Genomic DNA, 24211 nt, shown 5'->3' on the forward strand with positions numbered 1-24211 from the left:
GAAGAAAAGGGCACATCCCTTTTTGAAATGAGAGGAAAATGTGATAGAGGAAAGAACAGAGAGGAATTAACGGGGGTTGGGAAAGATTCCCTTGGGAGCTGACGCTCACGCAGTCTTTTTTCGGCACATCTTCATGTCTCAGGCCTCTATTCCACAGTAGGGCTTCAAGAGGAGCCTCCCAACAATAACGGAAGTCACTGCTATCAGGTGACTCACCCACTGAGCTATTATCCCCAGTGACCTCCCCCATCGGATCAGCCCTAGCTCACCTGGGCACCATGGTTCTGTCATATCATTTGCAGTCATCCAGGGCTCCTTCCCTTGCTCCAATAAGGAGATGACATCAGGCTTAGAAATGGAAAGTCCTGTTTACAGGGAAAGAAATGGAGCGTGATCACACTGTTCCAAAATTCAAACCCAGTCCCTTGGACATCACGGAAGAGAGGAAGAAGGAAGGTGTGAAGGTTGCCCAAAGGATGGGAAAATGGAGGTGCCCAGTGGAACTACTCATTTCTAGTCCTACAAGGCACAAAATAGTTCTACTGGGAATAGACAGCAGAAACTCAGTCAGAAACTTGTGAGTTGCCCTAGAAATTTACAATAAAGAAACCAGAAATTCCAGAAGGCTAATCCTGAATTATCTGGAGTAGATAAACTGTGGTAATTATTCTCCATTAACTATCTTCTTCCCCTCCAATCCATTCCCTGGCCCTGTCCTTACTGTGAGGACTTTTATTACCCCTGCCCTGTGGTTTCCCATTGGGTCTGGCAGATGGAAAGCGCTGGCAGGAGGCCAGTGGGCAGGAGAGAGAGTGCAGGACATTCTTACCCCTCTCTCTCCCTCCTTCGACCCAGGAGTTCTGGAGGTAGCTATAATTGCTGCTGGCTGATCCCTTCTCTGTGGCTCTAGTTCTTGGCATTTCTGGTGACACTGTTTTCTCTCTTCACCTCTTAAGGCCAGAGGTGGAAACAGCCTCCCATTGTTGTAGTCCCTGAGTGTCTTATTTCCCGTCTGGCCCTGTGTGACACGGTATCCTTACCTAGTGAGACCAAGTTACTGAAGTTCTCCAAGGTCACATCCCTGTACAAGTCCCTCTGAGCAGGCTCCAGGCACTTCCATTCTTCCTGAGAGAACTCTACGGCCACATCCCTGAATGTCACCAATCCCTGAAACAATAAACCCATGCAGCACTAGTAAATTAAAGGACTTTGTTCTTTTTTTTTTTTTACTTTTTATTATGAAAACTTTCTTTATAAATTACCTAGCCTCAACTATTTCTTTATAGCAACACAACAATGGATTAAGGCAGTACTCATTTTATTATTCTTTATGCCACCTATAGGTTATGGAAATGTTTCTGTATATATTTTTTGATAATATGAAATGTTTTATGATTTCTAAAGAGAGGGTGACATTTAAAAATGGAAGAAAGAAAGGAAACCCCACCCAGGTCAATGGAAAAGATCAAACTATCTCATCTTTGGCCCTATTCAACCATGGTTGTGATAAGAGAGGCTCTCATATTTCTCTAGAGAGAATGTATTTCTGCTCCACTGGTGTTCTGGTAAGAACATTACACACATGTGTGAATAATGGTGGAGAAGAGAGGGCCACTAAGGGAAGTGGGCACCATCACTCATTCCCTGGAATGGAGGAACTGTGAGCAGGTTACTGAGAAGTTTCAGGATAAAGAACACAAATGGGCTGGGTGCGGTGGCTCACACCTGTAATCCTGGCACTCTGGGAGGCCAAGGCGGGAGGATCACTTGAGGTCAGGAGTTCAAGACCAGCCTCAGCAAGAGTGAGACCCTATCTCTACTAAAAATGGAAATAAATTAGCCAGACAGCTAAAAATAGACAAAATTAGTCAGGCATGGTGGCGCAGGCCTGTAGTCCCAGCTACTCGGGAGGCTGAGGCAGCAGGATCGCTTGAGCCCAGGAGTCTGAGGTTGCTGCGAGCTAGGCTGACACTGTGGCACTCTAACCTGGGCAACAGAGTGAGACTCTGTCTCCAAAACAAAACAAAACAAAAACTCCACCAATGTTCATGTCATCTCAAGGGAAGAGAGATTATTCCAATGATAGAAAAAATTTCAACATACCTGGGCCATGGCTTTTAGAATTATCTGACCTGCTCTGATTTCTCTGGATTCTTCTCTTGGACAAATGCAGAGTCCTGAAAGAGCAGAATAGGGGGAGAAGGGGTAAATCTCTAATGAACTGAGCTTGTTTTGGCACTCCCAAATAAATGAGCTTAAACCAATTGTACTTCCACTGTCCCTGCTTTGCTTCCCCACCCTCTCCTGGTTCCACTGCACAAACACTAATACTAAGAACTACAGAGTTAACAAAACTCAGCCCCTTCCTAAACACTAAAGAACTCAAAAGCAATAAGACAGTTTTAAGGTAGATGTGCTCCAGCACTGACATAGAACCCAGGCACCTCAGCAGTAGGGATTACAGCTGCAACAGTCTCCCATCTTGCTGATCTAAACCCTGATCCCATCTGCTCCCAAACTGCAGCAAGGAAGATCATAACTCAGACTCACCTACTTTACCCCTAAGGATGAGGACGGCACCATCAGGCTAGGAGCAAAGAACATCTGTGCAGGCCAAACCTGGAGTAAAAAACATCCCTAAATAAAGTCGTTTAGCTTCTCTGGGCTGAACAGGCCAAACCTCTTGGGTATCTCACTGGCTCTATTTCTTCCTTCCAAGTCCAAAATGGGGAGCCCATACCACAGGCTCTCTCAAAGCCTCCATCCCCAGCTGGACTCACCAGACAGGGGCAAGAAAACTCCAGTCATACAGGCATCTTATATGCATACCCGCACATCCAGAGTATTGACCTCAGGGGGAACTCAATTTCTAGAGGCTTCTTGGCTCAGCACTCCCAACTGCTTTCCTGCAGAACATCACTTCCTCACTGACTATGAGGGCTGGGAGTTGCAGAGTCTAGAGTCCTGTGAATGGCCTGCATCCCAAGGTAATAAGAATTCAGGCTTTAATGGAGGGTCTTAAGGCTAACTCTAATTAGAGGTGCAAAAAATTTCCCATGGTGGGGGAGTGCTCAGAAGGAAGATTAATTTAATCAACAGGGGATGGTGTCAAGAAAAATTTCCTGAAAAACACAGAACTGGGTTCTAAAAAATCAGAGAAGTTTAACAGGCAGAACAGGGACAGAGACCATTGTGACCAGAGTAAAGTGCAGTGGCAAAAACAAAAGTATATGGTATGTCTGTGGGGCAGAGAATAATTCAGAATGACTTGTGTAGTCTGGGGACAGGTCCAGACCAGTGCTGTCCAACAGAACTTTCTGTGATGACAGAAATCTTCGCATCCGTGCTATCGCTATCATAGCCATATGTGGCTATTGAGCATTTGAAATGAGACCAGGATGGCTGAGAAACTGAACTTTTTTTTTACTTAATTTTAATTAATCTAAATTTAAATTTAATTCGCTCTAGAATCTAGAGGCAGATAACGCTGGAGATGACAGCAGGGGTTGGAAGATGAAGGTGTATGAATAGCTACGAGAGCCAGGACCAACCGTTCTCATCACCACTCTCACTAGCACTTGCCACAGTGTCTGGATGTAGGTGACCAAACAACACTGGCTGAATATTTAAAAGTTAGGCTTTTACCCACTAATAAAACGGAAGGCAACTGAAGAATTTAAAGAGAGAAGTGACAGGACCAATATGGTCAGATTATTTTGGAGAGGAGTAAAATTCGAGTTAGGAAGACTGAGAGGTGCTTGTACTTTTTCATGCAAACAAAAAGGGCCTGACCCACGACAGTGGCAGTGGAAATGAGGAGGAAGGGGATGAATTCAGAGTTAAAATCCATATGCTCTTCTAGCATCTGATAGACACGGAGGCAGAAAGAGAGAAGTCAGGAGTTCTTTTGTATTTACTGGGCTCCTCCCTCAGCTGGCACTGTTCCAGCCATGCGGGAAAATAAATCAAGTTCCTGTCCCAGTGGATCTCAATTCTAATGGGAAGAGACAATCAACGAATACTGATACACTGATACGGATATTCTTATTGTATGTCAGGTGGCAAAAGTTCTATGGAGAAAAACAAAGAGTAAGGGGACAGGGAGCTTTGGGGGAATGGAGGGTGGTCTGAGAAAGCTTTTCACCAAGGTGACATGTAAGCGCAGCCTGGAGTGAGCAATGCGGGTATCTGAGGACCAACTGTAAAGGACTCAAAGCAGGCACAGGCTTTCCTTGATCAACAAGAGGAAGGGGACAAGAGCAGCTGGAATGGAATGTGCAAGAGGAGGAGGGTCAGAGAGAGAGCTAGAAGCCAGACCCTTGGGGCTTGTAAGCTACCCTAAGAACTTTATTTTTTATTCCTGAGGAAGACAAGAAGCCATGGAAACTTTTCAAAGCAAAGCATGGAATAATCTGATTTACATTTAAAAGAATCACTACTACAGGGGACAAGGGAGGGAAGGGGGGTGACCAGTGAGAAGGTTCCTGCAGTAACCAGGCAAGGAGCGAGGATGTCTGGCATTAGGGTAGTGGTGGGGGAAGTGATGAGAAGTGATGGGAAGTGATGAGATCAGATTCTAGATATACTCTAAAGGTAGAACTGACAGGATTTACTGATTTTAGGTATAAAAGAAAAAAAAAAGAATCTAAGATGACTCTAAGGTTTTTGGCTTGAGCAACTGGAAGTATGAAGTTTCCATGTCTGAGGAGCAGGTTTGGATGGAACAATTACGGAAACACTTGAGATGCTTATTATATACCCAAAGCGGAAACGTTTGCTGGCGGCAGTGGCTCTTGCTTGTAATCCTAGTGCTTTAGGGAAGATCACGTGAGGCCGGGAGTTTGAGAATAGGCAGGGCAACATAGCGAGACCTCATCTCTACAAAAAAAAAATTAGCCGGGCCTAGTGGCATGTGCATGTTGTCCCAGCTGCTTGGGAGGCTGAGGCAGGAGGATCGCTTGAAGCCAGGAGTTCAAGCCTGAGCTATGACCAGCCACTGCACTCCAGCTTGGGTGACAAAGCAAGACCCTGTCTCCAGCAAAATTAAAAATGAATAAATAAATAAAATATAAAACGAAAAGAAGTGTTGGCATAGATGTGGAGAAATTAAAACCCCTGTGCATTGTTGGTGGGAATGTAAAATGGCACAGTTGATGTGGAAAACACTTTGGTGGTTTCTGAAAAGGTTAAAAGATGAAAAAGTTCTGGAAATGGATGATGGTGATGATGGCACAACATTGTAAATGTACTTAATGCCACTGAATTGTACGATTAAAAATGGTTAAAATGGTAAATTTTATGTTATGTATATTTAACCATAGAACAAAAAAAAAGTAACAAGATTGGTTACTACGATAGGTAAGTGTGAACAGGGTAGAAAGAATGGGGGAATGGGATTGGGAGAGAAGAAATGATGGAGGAGTGACTGAGTAGATCATTTTGTCTAATTCTGACTTTTAGAATCATATTATTGTTTCGCATATTCAGAAAAATAATTAAAATCAACCAGGATGGAAAGGGACGCAAAACGAAATACAAACGGTGACAAATGAACAATCTATATTACAAACGAATAATATTATACAAAATGGTGTAGGGAAGAAAGTAGTTTTAGAAAACTGTATTTTCACTATTTATTTATTTAGTACCATAAGACTAAAGAGAAAAAGAACTGTATGGTGTATGCGGGTTTGGGTCAGCAATTCTTAAACTACTTTCTATGTAAAGTAGAAAGCAATGAATAAAACAAATTTTTAAAACAAATTTTAAGCAAGTTTTTCACTGTAAAAGAAAGGAGTTACAAAAAAAAGAAATGGGGGAGGCTAGAATGAACCCTATGGTGCTGGACTGAAACTGTAGATGTGCTATGAACTCATGGGTTATCTGTACGTGCACACATGCAGATAAAGATGTGTGTGCATATAGATACACATATCTCATAGCTGAGAGGGTCTGGAAGCAATGACATCTCAGAAGCAATCGGCATATCTAATCTTGGTTTCAAAATATCATCTTCTAATAAAAGAAATCAGTGCTCCCTGGGAAATTTGTTGATTCTAAGGCTGGGGCAAGGAAGTACAGTATCAATCTAGAATACCTTGTGATGCCAGAAAATAAGGAAGTACTAAAAAAAATAAATAAATAAGAATAAAGGGGCCATATTGAAAGGAAACATGAGTCAACTCAAGGGGCTCCTGATGGCCAAATGTGTGACAATTTAAGCAACCAAATAATGACAGTCATGGATTATAACCTATAAAATAAATTCTAGTCCATACTTATATAAATAATTTAGCAAATAAATGAGGAAGAAGAAAAATCTCTAACAGTAACATTCTAATTAATAAATGAAGGAATGATGGAAACAAAAAACCCCACCATTTGGCAAACAGTTAGTAATAACTTTTTCAGGCAAGCATCATCAGTGGATATAAAGACTAGTAGGTGAAAGCAGGATTAGAAAAAGGACATTTACATAGGCTTAAAGTATTTCTCCAGAAGACACTTATTTTTTTTTTTTTTTTTGAGACAGAGTCTCGCTTTGTTGCCCTGGCTAGAGTGAGTGCCATGGCGTCAGCCTAGCTCACAGCAACCTCAGTCTCCTGGGCTTAAGCGATCCTTCTGCCTCAGCCTCCCAAGTAGCTGGGACTACAGGCATGAGCCACCATGTCCGGCTAATTTTCTCTCTCTATATATTTTTAGTTGTCCAGATAATTTCTTTCTATTTTTTGGTAGAGACGGGGTCTCGCTCTTGCTCAGGCTGGTCTCGAACTCCTGACCTTGAGCGATCCACCCGCCTCGGCCTCCCAGACTGCTAGGATTACAGGCGTGAGCCACTGCGCCTGGCCCAGAAGGTACTTATTAATCATAATGGAAAAAATAGTGACTTTGCAGTAGAAAAATCTGGCAGGCATCACTTTAACCAAGTGATTAAAATTAACATCACTCATAATGTGACAAACTGACCTCATGAGTCCCCTGACGTGATGCACGGAGAAGGACACATCACTTTTGGAGTATTCTTGCCCCAAATGCATGATCTGAATTTAATAATGAGGAAGTATCAGATACCTTCAAATTGAGGAACATTCTACATTGCAGAATCTAAAAATAAATGTCCACTATTCTTTAAAGGTGTCAAGGCCACGAAAGACATAGAAAGACTGAAGAACTGTGTCAGATCAAAGAAGACCAAGGAGACTTACCAACTAACTGCAACATATAATCCTGGATGGGATCCTGCTCCAGAAAAAGGACATTAAGGGACATTGATGAAATCTGAATAAGGTTTGTAGATTAGTTAATAGTAGTGTATCAATGTTAATCTCCTGATTTTGATCATTGTACTGTGATTACATATAATAGTGATATATGGAGAAGCTGAATAAAGAGTATATGAGAATTCTATTTTTGTAACATTTTAAAGTCTAAAACTAATTCAAAATGAAAAGTTAAGAGTAATTTTTAAACTAACATTAGATGTGCAGGGAGCAGGGAGGATATGGGCCTTTTAGTCTGTTTCTAGGTCACCCACTAAATTACTCCTATGGCAAATACTTGAGACCAGGTTACTTTAGCCGGGTAGTGGAGAAAGGGGGGTGGGGAAGGGTGGCGGGGGGAGGTGGTTCTGTTACAAGAAATTTCAGAAGAAGCAAAGAAAAGCACACATCGAAAAACAAGAAGGGTTTCAGAGAAAGAAGAATAAAACTTGATGCACCTTGAACTTAGCTTTTGGACATTCAATAGCACCTTTCTTGGAGAAGGATTACAAGAAAGGATGAATGATCTTTTTTTTGAGTGATCATCCCTCTACCCTACCACACAGAGGAGGAGGTCAGAGAAGACTGGTCATCCTGTTCAATCCCAGTATCACCGGGAAAGGCTGAGGTCACTTCACTACTGCCCAGGGCCAGAATCTGTCCCAACTTCATAGGTTCTGCAGGGGTCAGAGCTCTGGAGTCACTGGCACACTTGGTGCTGCACAGATGGTCACAATGTCACATAAACATAGCCACACATCCACTCTTGACACACAAGGACACAACCACATAGTCACAGACACCTCCACACCCTTACACAGAGTCACGATCACACACCCACTAAGAAGATACGCTCAGTCACACAATCTAATTACCACTGTGATACACGGTCACTCCCATATACAGGAACGGGCTCCCCATCCAACACCCAAAAATGCCCTACATAATCACAAACACCCAGTCGGGACACACACACACAATCACTGGTACTTTACGTCACCCAGCCATAACTGAATATTTACTCTGGAGACACACACAGTCACATTCACACAAACAAACCCCACACCCTCGCAGACGGCATCACACACTTACACAATCACCATTTCTCACCCACCCCTCGCCAAGGGACACAACAGGAATGCACACGCAGTGTCACCACACAATCATAGGTATATGGCAAATGCACACCGTACCACACACGGCCACAGTGTCACACAACCAAAACTATACATCCACCGTGCAGACATACCGCATAGACACCCTCATCGGTCACACAGTTACAACTATACCCACACCGCAGGGAACAAGGCGTACAGACTAACATACACAACAGAGACACACACGCAGTATCACCCCCACAGCACAAGGATCCCATACCCCAATACGCAGTATCACACGTGGTTACACAAAAACAACCAGACGTGCACCCTAGAGACAGGCGCCCACATCGGGTCACACAGCCACAATCAAAGACATTCAGAACCGCACATCCACAGCCCGCTCCCGCCTGCGCGCACAGACCCAAGGCTCCGGACACGCCCCGTCCCCGCCCCGGACTCCCAGACCCCTCACCTTCTGCCTCCCCGGTCGCGTCCGGGTCCTTGCCGAGCTAATGATTTCGCCAGCGCGTCAAGAGAGGCGTAATGTCGGGCCGCTGTGGACTCTGGGAAATGCAGTCCAGACCCAGACCAGCCTCGGACAAGATGGCGTTCTCTCACCTCTGAGTCTGGGCTTGGCCTGTTTTGACATTGCGCCCGGGAGGCTTCAAAGAAGGAGCTCCCACTCCAAAGTGCCCAGCAGGCTTGAGCTCGTCGGACTCCAAGGGAACACTGCGTACCCTGAGAGCTCCACAATCACAGGAAGAAGCAGGCAAGTTTGCGGGGCAGGGGCAGGGGTGGAGATAGCGATACGGAGAGTAGGCCAGCAGAGCCTTAAGGGAAATGTAGTCCGAGACCGGAAAAGCGGCATCGCGGGTAGTAGAAGGTAATCACATACCAGCCTGGGCTTGGCGGTGGTGACAGAGCCGGGCCACGGCGCGGAGACTTCTGGGAGTGCTTACTTGTCCTCGGAGTGCGCAGGCGCGGCGCACCGAGTGGACATTTTGGTCTTTGTCCGCGGGTCAGTACGGCCCCTGGGTCCACGTGGCGCGAAAGTAGGAGGTGGGATGTGGGCGTCTCGGGTCGGTCGGGCCGGGGAGGTTGAAGGGGAGGATTCCCGATCTCCGGGGACGCGGCGCAGGGGTGGGGAGTGGGTCTGAGCGCTTCTGGCCTACGTGTGGGGCGGAGGTGGGGGCCTCCGAGGCGGGTTTGAGCGTGTGTGACCCTGAGTTTGACCGCAAAGTTTGACCTAATGTTTGGGATTGAGTGAATGTGAAATTGCGGGTGTAGGATTGTGCGTAGTTGTGCCTAAGGAGATGTGAGAGACCAGCATTGAGGTATAACGTTCGAGCCGCACTTCCCTTGTCGAAAATGTGGGTAATCATAACGGTGCCATCTTCCTGGAGCATCTATTTCACTTGAAAATATGAAGGGGTGGAAAACCTAAATGGTGAATAATTTTAAAACGGATTTCTATGTAAAACGGCGTTTCTTTTTAATTGGGGTAGTATGTAAATCACCGTGACCTTTTTTTAAAAACAAGAATATTTCAAAGGAACTTTTTCTTAAAGAGCTGTCTGCTTCACGCTGTTCAAATCCCCAGGTCTGTGAGGTACTTTAATAGGGCTGTTAGGCGAAGCCCTAGACTAAATAGCGTTACGTTTTGAGAAGCAGTGTCTTATAATGCAGAAGGCCCAGGAATGGGGAGCCAAGGGTTCTAGGGTAGGCACAGTTAGCCTCATTTTTTGGAGAAAACTTAGGTGTTGCAGTGTTTATCCAGGAGTCTGGACTAGATTCTAGGTGTCCTAATTCTTTAATGAGTCGAGGTTTCTCAGGTTGGATGGATTTTGTGAAATACTGTGGAGAAAACTAAACTTCTGTCTGCTAAGATGCCTTTTCTAAGGAAATCACCCACAGTCGTCCTTCGCATAGTTTTAAATAATAAAAAGCTAAAGTAATTGGGTATCATAATGATAGCTACAAATAAATAGCTTTCAAATTTACAAACAATACCAGTTAGAATATATAATTGAAGAAAACTAATATTTACAATAGCAATAAAAAGATAAAATATTGAGGAATAAATTTAAGAAATGTGCAAAACCATTATAAAAGAACTTTAAAATACTACTAAGGGTCATAACATAAGATGTGAACAAATAGATAATACCGTGAGACTTAAAGAAGTGTGTGTGCACTTAAGTAAATTTATTAATTTAATGTGATCCTAATAAAAGTATAGACAGATTTTTTTTCTTTTGGAACTCAGTAAGCTGATTTGTTAAACTCCATATGGAAAAATAGACAAGCTACAAGAGCCAGTAAAAATCAGAAAAAGAAAAGCAGTTGAGGTGTGGGTAGGTGGGGACCCAAATGTGACACATTTTTAAAATTGAAAGCCTCAGAAATTTAAGTAGTATTGGTATTGGCATGAACAAAGCCTATGAAGGGCAATTTGGCAGTGTTTATAATATTTTCTTTTCAGCCCATTTATTTCACATCTGGAAATCAATCCTAAAAATGTGTCTGCATTCGCATGAAACAATATAGGTTTGGGGTTGCTCATTGCAGCAGTGTTTGGCATAGAAAAAGATTAGAAACAATTCATGCCCATCAGGAGGAGATTGGTTTCATAAAACTATGGTACACTCATGCAAAAAATAATATGCAGTTGTACAAAAAAGACTGACGAGGAAACTTTCAATATACTGACAGTCAACTCCCAAAATGTATTGTTAAGTGAAAAAAAGCAAGGTGCAGAATGTAGAGCTTCATTTGGAATAAGAAAGAGGGTAATAGAAATATGTATTTGTGTGTATGTTTCCATTAAAAAACTCAAAAGATGCAAGAAACTAACAAAAATGGCTATCTCTGTGGGGGAGTGGGAGTACTGGAATAGATAGGGCAAAGGCAAAGACCTTTTTGTTTTCTAACTGTATGAATGTAGTGTATATACTAAAGTTAATTTTTTTTTAAAGGAGGACATAGGAAACTCCTTCTTCTGCCAGTTTGTACCTCAGTGACCTTAGGTACTTAAACGTTGTGCCTCAGTTTCTCATCTAGTAATGTAGAGATAATAATAGTGTCTGATGCACAGGATGGTTGTGCAGATCTAGAAGTTAATACATGTGAAGTTCTAAGAATAGTGCCTGTCATGTAGTAAGTACTTGATAAGTGTTAAGTACTATACTGTTACTACTAATCTGAAAAAAACATCCTTCCTTAGTAGAACAGCCATTTGTACTGTGTCTCATAGAAATTTCTAGAAGAATGGGATGTGTAGCTGCACTTTTTTTATTTCCGTATTTAAAATATTTAACTTTAAAAAATGTTTTAGACATTTTCTTTTTCTTTCCTTTCTTTTTTTTTTTAAATGAGAGTAGGTCTCACTGTGTTTTCCAGGCTGATCTCAAACTCTTGGGCTCAAGTGATCCTCCTGCCTCTGTCTCCGTAGCTGGGATTACAGGCATGCACTAGTGTGCCCAGCTTGGACGTTTCCTTTCTTAACTGGAATGAGGAAGTTAGAATTCTGTGTTTAAGTTATATTCATCTTTAGACGCATCACTACTTCTTCATGAGATATGTTCTTTAATTTCTAGGATGGTTACTTTCACATTGTTTTAATTCAGAATCTCTGATGATGTTTTTAAAAAATTCTAACTGTGACTCATTTTTGGCCAGAATACATCAGAAGTGATCTTACATATTTGAAATTGCATCACATCAGGAGAGACACATTGTATGGCTGGTCCACCATTAGTGATTATTTAATTTCCCTTTATGACTAAAATGTAATCTGTGTGGTTTTACTTTGGACCAGTCCCTGTCAATCATTTAATGGATGGTTTTAACACCAATAAATAATCCTCGGCTGAATCAGTAAATTTTTACAGGGCTTGTGAAGTGATGATTTTCTAGTCTTTTCATTCCTTTTACGCTTATTTGATTGTTAACCTCAAATTGTATCAAATTTTTCCTGGCTTTTTCTTTTTTTTAAGCATCATTTTAAAGTCATAGAGATTTAGTGTGTTCTAGTCAACTACACTTTTTGATGCCAGTAGACATTCTTTCAAGCCATCTCGTCTCATTTTGACTTGGCATCATTTGTCTTTGAAAGCTTTCTTGTACTCCAGGCTCACCTTGTACCTTCCATCCCAGACCTGGAATTGGCCATTTCTCTAAGGAGTTCTGGTTCCTTTTAGTGGAGAATGGTATTAGAGAACAAGATCTGGGGTGTGCTCATTTTAATGACAGAGCTATACAATATTTATTTTTTTAAAATCATGAGTCCATATTCATAATTCTAATTCTGTTTAAATGGAATGGTATTTTTACCTAATTTCTTAGCTCCTAATTATATTTTATAGCAAAAGTTTTGAAACAAGTTACCATAAGTACTTATTTTCTTTGCTTTATCCTGCAATGTAAAGAAAATGGTCTCAAAATAACAATACCAATGTTGGTAGTAACCATAAACATACTGTATCATGTTGAAAATTTCTTTAATATATGTAGCTATTTTTTCCTTAGAATGTAGGGAAGGTTCTGTGTTCTAACTTTTTTTTTGAGACAAAGTATCACTCTGTTGCCATGAGTAGAGTGCAGTGGCATCATCATAGCTCATTATAACCTCAAACTCCTGGGCTCAAGTGATCTTTCTGCCTCAGCCTCCCCCTAGTAGCTGCGACTATAGGTTCATGCCACCACACCTGGCTGATTTTTCTATTTTTAGCAGGGACTGCGTCTCAGGCTGGTCTCCCACTCCTGAGCTCAAGCAGTCCTCTCGCCTAGGCCTCCCAGAATGGTAGAATTACAGGCCTGTCTTCTAAAGTCATTTGAAATCTTTTGTCTGAGGAATTATGTTACTAAGTTAATATACAGTTGGGTTCATTTGTTCTAATTTGTTTTCAAGTTAAGCAACTGCTCTTTGTCAAAACTGAATTTGATTACTTATAAAAGTAAGTAATACATGATTGAACAAAAATTCATCTTACAGAGATACCTCATTCTGCTCCAGTCCCCCAGTGACAGTCATCTTTGTCCGTGTAAACATAGTTTCTTGTTTGTTTCTTGTTTATCCTTCAAGTGGGTTTTTTGTTTGGTCACTATTATGTTTTTTCTTCTCCTATTCCCCACCCTCCTTACATAAAAGATTGTGTACCATATATACCTCTGTATACTTCACTTTATTCATTAACAACATGTCTTCCAGATATCCCTTCTTTTTTTTTTTTTTTTGAGACAGAGTCTCACTTTGTTGCCCTGGCAAGAGTGAGTGCCGTGGCGTCAGCCTAGCTCACAGCAACCTCAAACTCCTGGGCTCAAGTGATCCTCCTGCCTCAGCCTCCCAAGTAGCTGGGACTACAGGCATGCGCCACCATGCCCGGCTAATTTTTTCTATGTATTTTTAGTTGTCCAGATAATTTCTTTCTATTTTTTTAGTAGAGATGGGGCCTCGCTCTTGCTCAGGCTAGTTTCGAACTCCTGAGCTCAAACAATCCGCCCACCTCGGCCTCCCAGAGTGCTAGGATTACAGGCGTGGGCCACTGCGCCTGGCCAGATGTCCCTTCTTAATCATTATCTTTTTTTTTCTTTTTAACTGCTGTATGAATAAGATGCCATTGTATGGCTGTACCATAGTTGACTCAGTCTCCTATTGTAGAACATTTGGATTATTTCCAGTCTTTTGCTTTCATTAACAATGCAGTGATGAATAATTGTGTGCGTGTGTCATTTTGTAATTATGCAGGAGTATCTCTAAAGTAGATTGCCACAAGTGGAATTGCCCAGTAGGTAAGTACCTACACTCCCTTTAGCAATGTCCAAGAGCACCTTTTCCTCTAGAACCTCACCATCAGAGTGTGTAGTGTTGAATATTTGATTTTTTTGCCAAAGGCATAAGTGACAATTGATACCTTGGTGTAGGTTTAGTTTACATCCCTTATTATGCATGAGATTGAGTATCTTATGTTTAAAGGGCCACATATATTAATCTGGGAACTGTTCCTATCCTTTTCCCCATTTTTCTATAGGATGTCTTTTCCTTCTAGAAACTATCTGTATGTTAGAAAGGTTAGCCCTATATGAAATGAGTTGCGTTTTTTTAAAAAGTTTTTCATTTGTGTTTTGACATTGTTCACAGTGGTTGTTTCTTTTTTTAGAGCATGCAGAATCAGGAAGTATGTGTGTGTGTATTTATTTGAGACGAGGTCTCTCTATGTTGCCTAGGCTGGCCTCGAATCCCTGGACTCAAGCAATACCCCTGCCTTAGCCTTCCAAGTAGCTGGGACTCTCCAGGCATGTGCCACTGCACCTGGTGGAGGTTATTATTTTTATTAAAGTAAAATTAGGTAGTTAATTTTAATGCAAATCTAAAAATTATGTAGTTAGATTCATCGATTTTTTTTTTTTCCATTTATGATCATAGTCAGAAAGCCTTTTTCCACTCCAAGTTTCATTCCTGTTTTCAAATTCTTACCAGGTTATAGTTTTTATAGGGTTTCATTTTCATGTTTTTATTTTTTATCCATTTAGAGTTTATCCTGGTGTATGCTATCAGGTATGCATCCAGGTTTATCTTTTTCTAGTTGGCTTCCAAATTCTTCTGATACCATTTGTTATCCTTGCTATTTTAAAATGCCACTTTGATCAACCAAATTCTCACATATATTTGGTCTATTTCTGGACTTTATGTTCCCATCCATCTTCCAGTATACATTCATGTACCAATATTAATTTTTTTATTGAGGCTTTATAATTGTGTGTTTTTTTTTTTTTTCTTAGAGATGGAGTCTTGTTCTGTTGCTCAGGCTGGAGTTTAGTGGCCTGATCATAGCTCACTGTAACCTTGAACTCCTGGGCTCAAGCGATTCTCCCACTTCAGTCTCCTGAGTAGCTAGGACTGCAGGTGTGCATGGCCATGCCTGGCTAATTTTTTAATTTTTTTCTAGAGATGGGGTCTTGCTGTATTGCCCAGGCTGGTCTCAAATTCCTGGCCTCAAGTGATCCACCCACCTTGGCCTCCCAGAATGCTGGGATTACAGGCATGAACTTTCACTCCTGGCCATAATTATGTTTTACTATTGGGTATAGCTGGTCTCCTAATTGCTTCTCCTTTTCAGTTTTCTGACTATTTTTGCTATTTACACTTTAGGATTAGTTATCTAGTTTCAGAGGAAGAAAAGAAAGAACTTGTTCTTTTTATTGGGATTGCATTAAATTTATAAAAATAACTTAGGGGATAGGGACATCTTCATGATGTTAAATGTTCCTATCCATGTGTATAATAAGTATTTTATTTCTTCCAATTTCCTTTTGGGTCCTCTGGGGTGTTTTTAAAATTTTCTTCATATAGGTTTTAAACACTTCTCACTAAGTTTATTTCTAGATATTTTCTTTTATGTTGCTGTTTTGAATGTAGTCGTCGGTACATTTGGAGCTTATTGATTTCAATATATTTTATTCCCTGCTTACTTTACCGAGTTATTTATAATTATATTAAATAATAATTGAGGCCGGGGGCATCCTTGTCTGTTTAGAATTTAGTAGAAATGCCTCCAATGTTTTTATAGTAGATAAGATGCTGCCTTTTGTGATCAGATACAGATTTATGATTACTTATATAGATACAGGTATAGTTTACCCATGCTGCCTGGGTCTCTGTGGGTTTGAGGAGAAACAAAAAGTTTTAAGGCCGAGTCCACTGCTATACTGTAGATGCAACAGCCAGGAAAAATCACATTAATCAAAGAAACAAAAAATCCTTCCAAAATCTGTGACATTGCAGTCTTAAAGAAAAAATCGAATGGAACAAAAAGAAGATGTCCATTCCTGTTCTTCCATTTTCTGTCCATTCCGTTCTTTTAGGTGACCATATCTTTACTCACTTCCTCTGTTTATCTCTTCTGTTCCTTTTATAGCTGTGCTTGCTTCTTAAAGTTTTTGTGTCTCAGGTTCATTTTGTTCTGTTTCATTTTTCATCTGCTTTGTGACAGTATTTGTTAGGTGAATTTATTTAACTGTTGGAAGATTATGCTGCTCATTTTCACCATTTTTCTTATAGTACCCTTGTGTGGACAAATAATTTTGTTACTCATGTTTGTATGAAATAGTTTTTCCTCGACAAGTACCTGGAAAAAGGCATAGTTAGCATTCTGTGTTTCCAAGCTCACGTGACCCTTCTAGTGTTAGAGCAAACGACTCCTGCTCCTTATCACTGACCAACTTGTGTGTTGGTCACTGAGGCCAACTTGTATGTTCAGCCCTGTGCTTCCCATAATTCTTCACAGTACCTACCTTCCAGGATGATGCATTCACTTTTAGAAGTTGCTAAATCTGACAACTCTGGATACCCCACTACCAAGTGCTTTTCAAGCCCGCTCTTTCTGCTTCCCCCTGCAGTCCTTTATCAGGTATTCCCCCTTAGAATGAGGCCTTCTCATTCATTCCGTAAGGAAATATTAGCTACAGTATTCTCAACTCTGAACAGTTCAAGTCCTTGGAACTCCCTCAGCAGTCCTGGTTCTTCCTGAGCTGTCTTTGCAATTTCCTGTTTAGGCCTTCTATTTGGGTTTGCATTGGATGGCGTTTGAATTTTTTTCTGCCCTTAAACAAAAATTTTTTGTTCATTATTAGGCTCGGTTACAGTTGTTTTCACTCAGGTGAGTTTCTCATTTTGAGAATGGATATTTGCCCATTATTTATCAGTTACTATCTCAAGTGCTGCTTCTTGCTACACTGACCACACTACGGTGATTCTTGTACCACTTCTGCTATTTTGGGTGTTTTGGGCCACACTTAAACATAATTTGGAATTAATATTTTCTCTCTACTAGTTTCTCAAAAGATATAGTATATGGATTGGCTGGTTGGTTCTCCATTCTCCCAGTCCCATTATTTTTGATGTTTTGTATGGTTTTCTGGAGAAGTACTTGAAAAATTCACAACTAATCTGCCACCACACTCCTGTGAAGCTTTTTGCCTCCTTGACTATTGGTGTTCCTAGGATTGTTTCCTTGAACATCTTCATATTTTGTGTGTGTTTTCTATAAGCAATCATAGTAACATTCTACCTGTAGCTTCAGCAGCAGTGATAGTCCAACAACTGGCAAATTCCCATTCCCATTCTAGGCCTATTCTGAGCATCTTCATCTGTATTTCCACCTGCCTAATGGCTGTATCTGCCTGCATGTTCCTCAGAAATCTGACACCAAATGTACAGAATATCAAACTTGATCTCCTTCCTGCAGGTTGCTTCCAGTCAACTCACCTGCTCATGTTTCTCTCATGTACATTACTATTTAAATTAGACTGTAAGCCTTGTATCTCTGACACACCCTGTTACAAATTTTAACAAATGTCATAGATGGGGAGTGTGTATGTGTAAGTAGGAATTTAAATGCTTTATGATTTTGCTTTTTTATATGATTTGAACCTCATAGAAAAGTTGGAATAGTACAGAGAAGTCTCATGTATCCAAATTCACTGGTCATTTATATTTTGTTTTTGCTTTATTTTTTTCTTATTTCTCCAAATATGTGTGTGTAATTTTTTTCCTGAACCATTTGAAACTAGTTGGAGACATGCTTCCTTTTTCTATAAATACTTGGGTGTGAATTTTCTAAGAAGAACGTTTTCTTTTATAACTACAGTACAGTGATCAAAATCAGGAAATTTAATATTGATCTATTATAAACAATCCAAAATCCATATTGAAATTTGATCTGTCATCCCAATAATGTATTTTATTGATTTAAAAAATATATTTTTTGGGGGGGAGGAAATATTTTTTTTTTTCTGGAGTACATTGGCTATTCACAGGCACACTGCAGCCTGGAATTCCTGGGCTCAGTCAATCCTCCTGCCTCCCTAGTAGCCTGGGGCTGTACTCTGCACCACTGCACCTGGCTTGAAAATGTTTTTTGAATGAATGGATGAACCTGCATTTATAGGACATTTCTAATATGATATCATTTCACTCAGAATATAATACAAACAAGCTAAATATTAGGACTCCAGGAGAACATTTGAGTTTTTATTCTTGGATACTGTCGGAACAGCTTGCTATGCATCCTACCCAGGCAGCTTAGTTCTAATAGGCATGTGTTGTTACAGTGAGTTCATCCAGGAATAAGGGCCATGGTTAAAGTCCTCTCAGGAGCTCGTGTGGGAGTGTGGTGCTAGAGAGCAACAGCAGTCAGTCACATAAGGAACGAACAGCTTTCCTATGTCAGTAAAATTCTAAAAGTTAATTTTCCCTTTTCTTCTCCTATTTCTGGATGTGTGGAAACATTAAATGGAATGAACATGGCTTTGAAGTTTAGTCCCTTTGCCCACATAATTGTGTGTGCTTTAGTCTCTAAGGCAGAAGGTCACTACTTTGTTCTGTTTCACAGGGCCACTTCCTTGGGCATCCGTGGAAACTGCACCTTCTTCATCCTTCAGAAGGCCAGGAGGCCCCAGAGCTCAGCCTGAGTTCTAGGATGGTACTTTGCCCCCAGCATTAACACTGTAGTGCTGTGTCATTTCCCTGGTATCAGGTTATAAAGTGACCAAACTGTTTGTGTGATCCTCCATCGAAGCAAGACAACAAACTGTATGGTGGAGAAAGAAGTAGAAAGGAAGTCTGCCCAGGTAAGTGAATGATGACAAGGCAAGTTGCAGTTGTTTAGTCAATATTTACATCTCTGAAATGCTTTGATGTTTTCTTACAGGTGCTAGTCTTGGGGTATCATTTGGTGTGAATTTTTTAGATACCCGAATGATATTTCCAGTCATGATGTTTTTCTGTTTCAGTGCTCCTTTCATCAGATTCTAGAGAAGCAGATGCCCCTCTTAGCTCTCTTCTGATGTGAACACTTTGTACTTCATTTGTGCTGCCTCTGTTGTGATTGTTCTCCTCCACTCTCATATCCAGTTTTATATCGCCCTTTGTGTATACATTCCTTTCCTCATGCATTGTCCTTTGTAGGTCTTAAGTCTTTATATAACATCTGATGTTTACATTCCTTCTTGTTACTTACCACTTTTCTGTAATTCTTTCAGTGGCTAAATACCTCAGTTATATTTTACATTAGTATTCATGCTTTTTTCTTCTTACCCACCTCGATAACGCTACCCCTAATGCTAATCCTAACACTAGCTTTAACCCTAATGCTAACCCTAGCCCCAACACTAAAACTAGGCTTAAGCTTAACCATAACCCTAACACAAACCCTAGGCCTAAACCTAGACTTAGGGCTAACACTAATTGTAACCCTAGGCCTAACATTAACCCTAAACCTAACCCAAACATAACACTGGCCCTAACAATAATGCTAACCCTAGCCCTAACCCTTACGTAGCCTTCACCCTAGCCCTAAACCTAAAACTAACCCTAACCCTCAATCTAACCATAGCCGTAACCCTAGCCCTGAGCCTAGCAGTAACCCAAACCCTAAACCTAACCCTAGCTCTAGGCCTAAACTTAGCCTTAGATCTGACACTAATCCTAACTATAGACTTAACCCTAGCCCTAGCCCTAACCCTAACCTTATCCCTGCTTCTAACCCTAACCCTAACCATAGACTACCCCAACCCTAAAGCTAGCCTTAATCCTAATCCTAGCCCTAACCCTTACTCTGACATTAACACTAGCCCTAACCCTAACCCTCACCCTGGGTGCTGTTTGTTATCTGGTAGGCTTCAGTGGATGAAAAGTAAAATGCCTAATGAACCACTGGTTTTCTCCCTGCGGAAGCATTATACTACCGTACTCTAGTGAACTCAACCATGGCCAAGTCCCTTGTTTTGGCCAATGAAATGTGAAGACACATTCCAGTTACCATTTTGGAGGGGCGCATCCCAATGAGGTTTATCACAGGCTTTTCAGTTTCTCCAGAGTAGGATCCTCTCATACCCTGCTTATAGGTATATATACCTGGTTGCCAACATTTTTTGGCCTTAGTTGCAGAATGGTGCTGGGGATCTCACCATATTATACCTAAATTTAATCCCATTGATTTCAGTGTAGTACCTCATTCCTGTCATCTCAATTTTCTGGGTGTCTCTGAGCTCTGATTAAATTTCTGAAAAGAATACACTTCAATTTCTTATGGAGAAGTAGTCCTTTGTTCTCATGACTGGATCGGTGCAGATCCAACTGCTTCTTACGCTATGTCTTGTTTTCAGCCAGCATCCCTTACTCGGTTTTTAAAAATACTTGGTTTCCTTTATTTCCTCAGTCTTTCTGATACTTTGTGGCATAAATCGGCTTGCTTAACACTTGCATCCTTATCTGCAGTACGTTTAGGTTATTTGAACTTCCTCAACTAACTGCTGTGCATTGAAAAGCTTCCATATGTTTTCCATTATTGAAAAATTTGTTCTGAACCAGTGTCTCCTATATATTCTTTCATCCTGTGAGTTTGTACCATTTTCCCTTTTCTTGTCATTTTAATGGCATTTTTGGAGGAAGCAGTTGTTGGTTGATCTTTTCCCTTTCTTAGAGATATTAGTGTTATTTCTCTTCCTTAGCATCCCTGGTGGATTTTAACATTTTTATGTGGTCCTCTTTTTATCTTGTTTGGCAATTCCTCATTGTTAGGCAATTTGCTGAATTCTGAAATGAAAAGGTTATTTTTCTAGAGTAATCCAAGCTTTGTGGACCCATGAATGTTAATTTTCTTCCTAAATAAACTCCACAGGGGTTCCTGTCCCAAAATTTAGTTGGAGACATTGATCATATTGATTCTTTTCATGCTGAGTTATGGGCTACCTGAGTTAATCCCAAGAAAGCACGATCTAAAACTTTCTCACTAGTAACGTAATGGGAGAATTCACAAATAATAGTGATGGTAGCATAAAGATACTATTTATTGAGTGCTTATTAACATGTGCCAGCCACAGTTCTGAACACTTTATACATTAATTCCTTTAAATGTTGATTCTTTGTACTCCATTTTAGAAGACGCCCGAGAAGAAGATGAGCAGATAGAGAGCAACAAGATTTGGGAGGCAAGTTGCATCCATTGCCAATAAAGTACAGACTGAGAAAAAAAACAGTGAATATAAGAATACTGGAAAAGTACTTCTGATCTCAGACCTTGTATTTTTTAAGGTAACACCTTTATGAGTTTGAAAGACATTTAGACTTAATCATGAGAGAAGTTGTGTAGAATCATCAATTTAGTTCGGAAATCCTCTACCACAGCTTATTCTTTATAGTATTAACTCCCTTTCAGTGGAAATGCCTTAGTTTAAGAGTTTGTACCCATTTATACCAGAGTATTCATACTGGAGAGAAACCCTATGAATTTATTGGATGTGGGGAAGCTTTCACTCACATGTCACATCTCATTGAACGAAGAAGTCATGCTGAAGAGAAATTCTGTGCTTCTAAGGAATATAGAAAAGCCTTTAGCTAGATGACAAATCTCATTGAGCAGCAGAAAATTCATGCTGGAGAGAAACCAGGGAATGCAGTAATATATCATTGAATATTAAAAAATTTATACTGGAGAGAAAGCTTTGAATGTACTGAGTATGATAAAATTTTCTCTCAAACCTTACCCCTTACTTTGCATTTGAAGACCATACACAGAGAAGCCTTATAAATGTAAGAAATGTGGAAATATCTTCAGCCAAAAGTAAATTCTGATTCATCAAAAAATTTATACTGCAGAGAAACCTTGTGAATGTGGGAAAGCTTCCATTCAGATGTCACACCCCAGTCAGCAGAGAATTTACAGTGGGGAAAACCCCTTTGCCTGCAAGGTATGTGGGAAAGCCTTCAGCCACAAATCAAATCTCACTGAACATGAGCATTTTCATAATAGAGAGAAACCTTTTGAATGTAATGAATGTGGAAAAGCCTTTAGCCAAAAGCAGTATGTCATTAAACATCAGAACACCCATACTGGAGAGAAGCTTTTTGAATGTAATGAATGTGGAAAGTCCTTCAGCCAGAAGGAAAACCTCCTTACCCATCAGAAAATTCACACTGGAGAGAAACCTTTTGAGTGTAAAGATTGCGGGAAAGCTTTCATTCAGAAGTCAAACCTCATTCGACATCAGAGAACTCACACAGGAGAGAAGCCCTTTGTGTGTAAAGAGTGTGGAAAAACCTTTAGTGGCAAATCAAACCTTACCGAGCATGAGAAAATCCATATTGGCGAGAAACCCTTTAAATGTAGTGAATGTGGAACAGCTTTTGGCCAGAAGAAGTACCTCATAAAACATCAAAACATTCACACTGGAGAGAAACCCTATGAATGTAATGAATGTGGAAAAGCCTTCTCTCAACGAACATCACTTATTGTACATGTGAGAATTCATTCAGGTGATAAACCTTATGAATGCAATGTATGCGGAAAAGCCTTCTCTCAGAGTTCCTCTCTTACGGTCCATGTGAGAAGCCATACAGGTGAGAAACCCTATGGTTGTAATGAATGTGGGAAAGCTTTCTCTCAGTTCTCAACCCTTGCTCTGCATTTGAGAATACACACAGGTAAGAAGCCTTATCAATGTAGCGAATGTGGGAAAGCTTTCAGCCAGAAGTCGCACCACATTAGACACCAGAAAATCCATACTCATTAAAAGCCCTGTGAATACCTTGAAAATAGCAAAATTTTCATTAGGAATTTACACCTCATAGTGCATCAGAAATAATCATTCTGAAGCAGAGCTCCATAAATGAATTAAACTAACAAATACTAAAAACTTATGGGATACCAGAAAATTCTTACTGAAGAGAAAATCATTTGTATGATAAAAAGCCTACAAAAAAACTTACAGCAGAGGCAATGCTGAAACTTTAGAAACATTTCCACTACAATGGAAACAGAAAACATGACTGTTATCATTGCTCTCATCGTCGATCTGGAGATCTTCACTGTGTAATAAGGAAAATATATTGTAAGTATTGAAAATGAAGAGACAAAAATAAATGATAGGATCAACTACAAATGTAAATTATTATAAGACTCTTGTGGTATTGATTCAACGGAGCAGAAGAGAGTCCAGAAAGAGATCTATGCATTTATTAGAATTTAGAATATGACAGAAATAGCATCAGGTGAGGAAATAATGGGACTGTTTTTAAAAATGATTTGGAGATAATTTGTTCTCCAAGGGGGAAAAAATAGATCATGAACTATGAACAAAACCAAAATCTACAGAGACTAAAAACAGTAATATGAAAAAGCTATATTCTGAAATGGTTATGACCTTGGGAAGTAGGGAAACATTCCTTGTAACAACTTCAAAAATACTTATTAATTCTACTCGTGAGTATATATGCTCAGGAAATAATGTACCAGGATATTAACTATGGTTTGATTTGTAGTAGACAAAAATTGGACACAACTTAAATGCCCATGAGGAATAAAATGGAAAATACTTACGATGGAATACTGTATATCTGTCAAGTGCAACAAATGAGATCCATGTGTATTAACAGATCTGAAAAATCATGTTGAGGGAGAATCAAGTTGCAGCATGATGCATATAGTACAATGACTTTGTAAATTTTAATTAACACTTCCCTCACAAAATTCAGTACTGTATACTGGTAATGGATACATATATGTATGTAAATGTTTTGAAATGGATTGGAAGGATATAGACCAAACTCTTGATAGTGGTCACCTCTGAAGAGTGGAGAAGGGAAGGGAATGAGTGTGGGAGGTGGGGTGGGGATTGGTTAAAGGGGACTTCAGCTTTTTATATAAACTTCCATTTCTCTTTAAAAAGACTGTAAGTAAATATAAAGATACTAGTTAATTCTGGATTGTGGTATATGGATATCTTGTCTTATTTTTTGTACTTTTCTGTATTTTTAAAATTTCTCAAAATTAATAAGAATGGGGAAGAGAATGA

At 40.2% G+C, this 24211-nt stretch overlaps 2 protein-coding genes across 5 annotated transcripts in view; one reads left to right on the forward strand and one right to left on the reverse strand.

Annotated features, from left to right (window-relative positions):
• ZNF565 (zinc finger protein 565) overlaps positions 1-8976 on the reverse strand; it is a 16448-nt gene extending 7472 nt beyond the window's left edge. The window contains exons 1-5 of one of the 2 annotated variants that reach the window (XM_012651562.1): positions 8832-8976; positions 2551-2619; positions 2104-2177; positions 1041-1167; positions 270-365 (exon numbers count right to left, since the gene is read on the reverse strand). In XM_012651562.1, the coding sequence (XP_012507016.1) occupies positions 270-365; positions 1041-1167; positions 2104-2112 (232 nt within the window). In that variant the 5' untranslated portion in view covers positions 2113-2177; positions 2551-2619; positions 8832-8976. The remainder of the gene's footprint in view (positions 1-269; positions 366-1040; positions 1168-2103; positions 2178-2550; positions 2620-8831) is intronic. The other variant, XM_012651561.1, reaches the window with a different exon arrangement.
• A 367-nt stretch (positions 8977-9343) lies between these two features.
• Positions 9344-24211, forward strand: ZNF146 (zinc finger protein 146). Of its 3 annotated transcripts, none has more exons than XM_012651629.1 (3): positions 9344-9377; positions 18751-18988; positions 21300-24211. In XM_012651629.1, exon 3 carries the CDS (start codon positions 22052-22054, stop codon positions 22928-22930), a length of 879 nt encoding a protein of 292 aa, XP_012507083.1. In that variant the 5' UTR covers positions 9344-9377; positions 18751-18988; positions 21300-22051; the 3' UTR covers positions 22931-24211. The 3 variants fall into 3 exon arrangements, with proteins under 3 accessions (XP_012507083.1, XP_012507082.1, XP_012507084.1); XM_012651628.1 differs by lacking the exon at positions 9344-9377 and adding an exon at positions 9390-9418; XM_012651630.1 differs by lacking the exon at positions 9344-9377 and adding an exon at positions 14097-14149.

Source organism: Propithecus coquereli, unplaced genomic scaffold, assembly GCF_000956105.1.
Source record: "Propithecus coquereli isolate 6110/MARCELLA unplaced genomic scaffold, Pcoq_1.0 Scaffold358, whole genome shotgun sequence".
Lineage (NCBI taxonomy): Eukaryota > Metazoa > Chordata > Mammalia > Primates > Indriidae > Propithecus > Propithecus coquereli.

Coding starts and splice junctions, on each gene's coding strand:
- ZNF146 (XM_012651629.1), top strand. CDS start 22,052: ATGTCACACCCCAGTCAGCAGAGAATTTACAGTGGGGAAAACCCCTTT.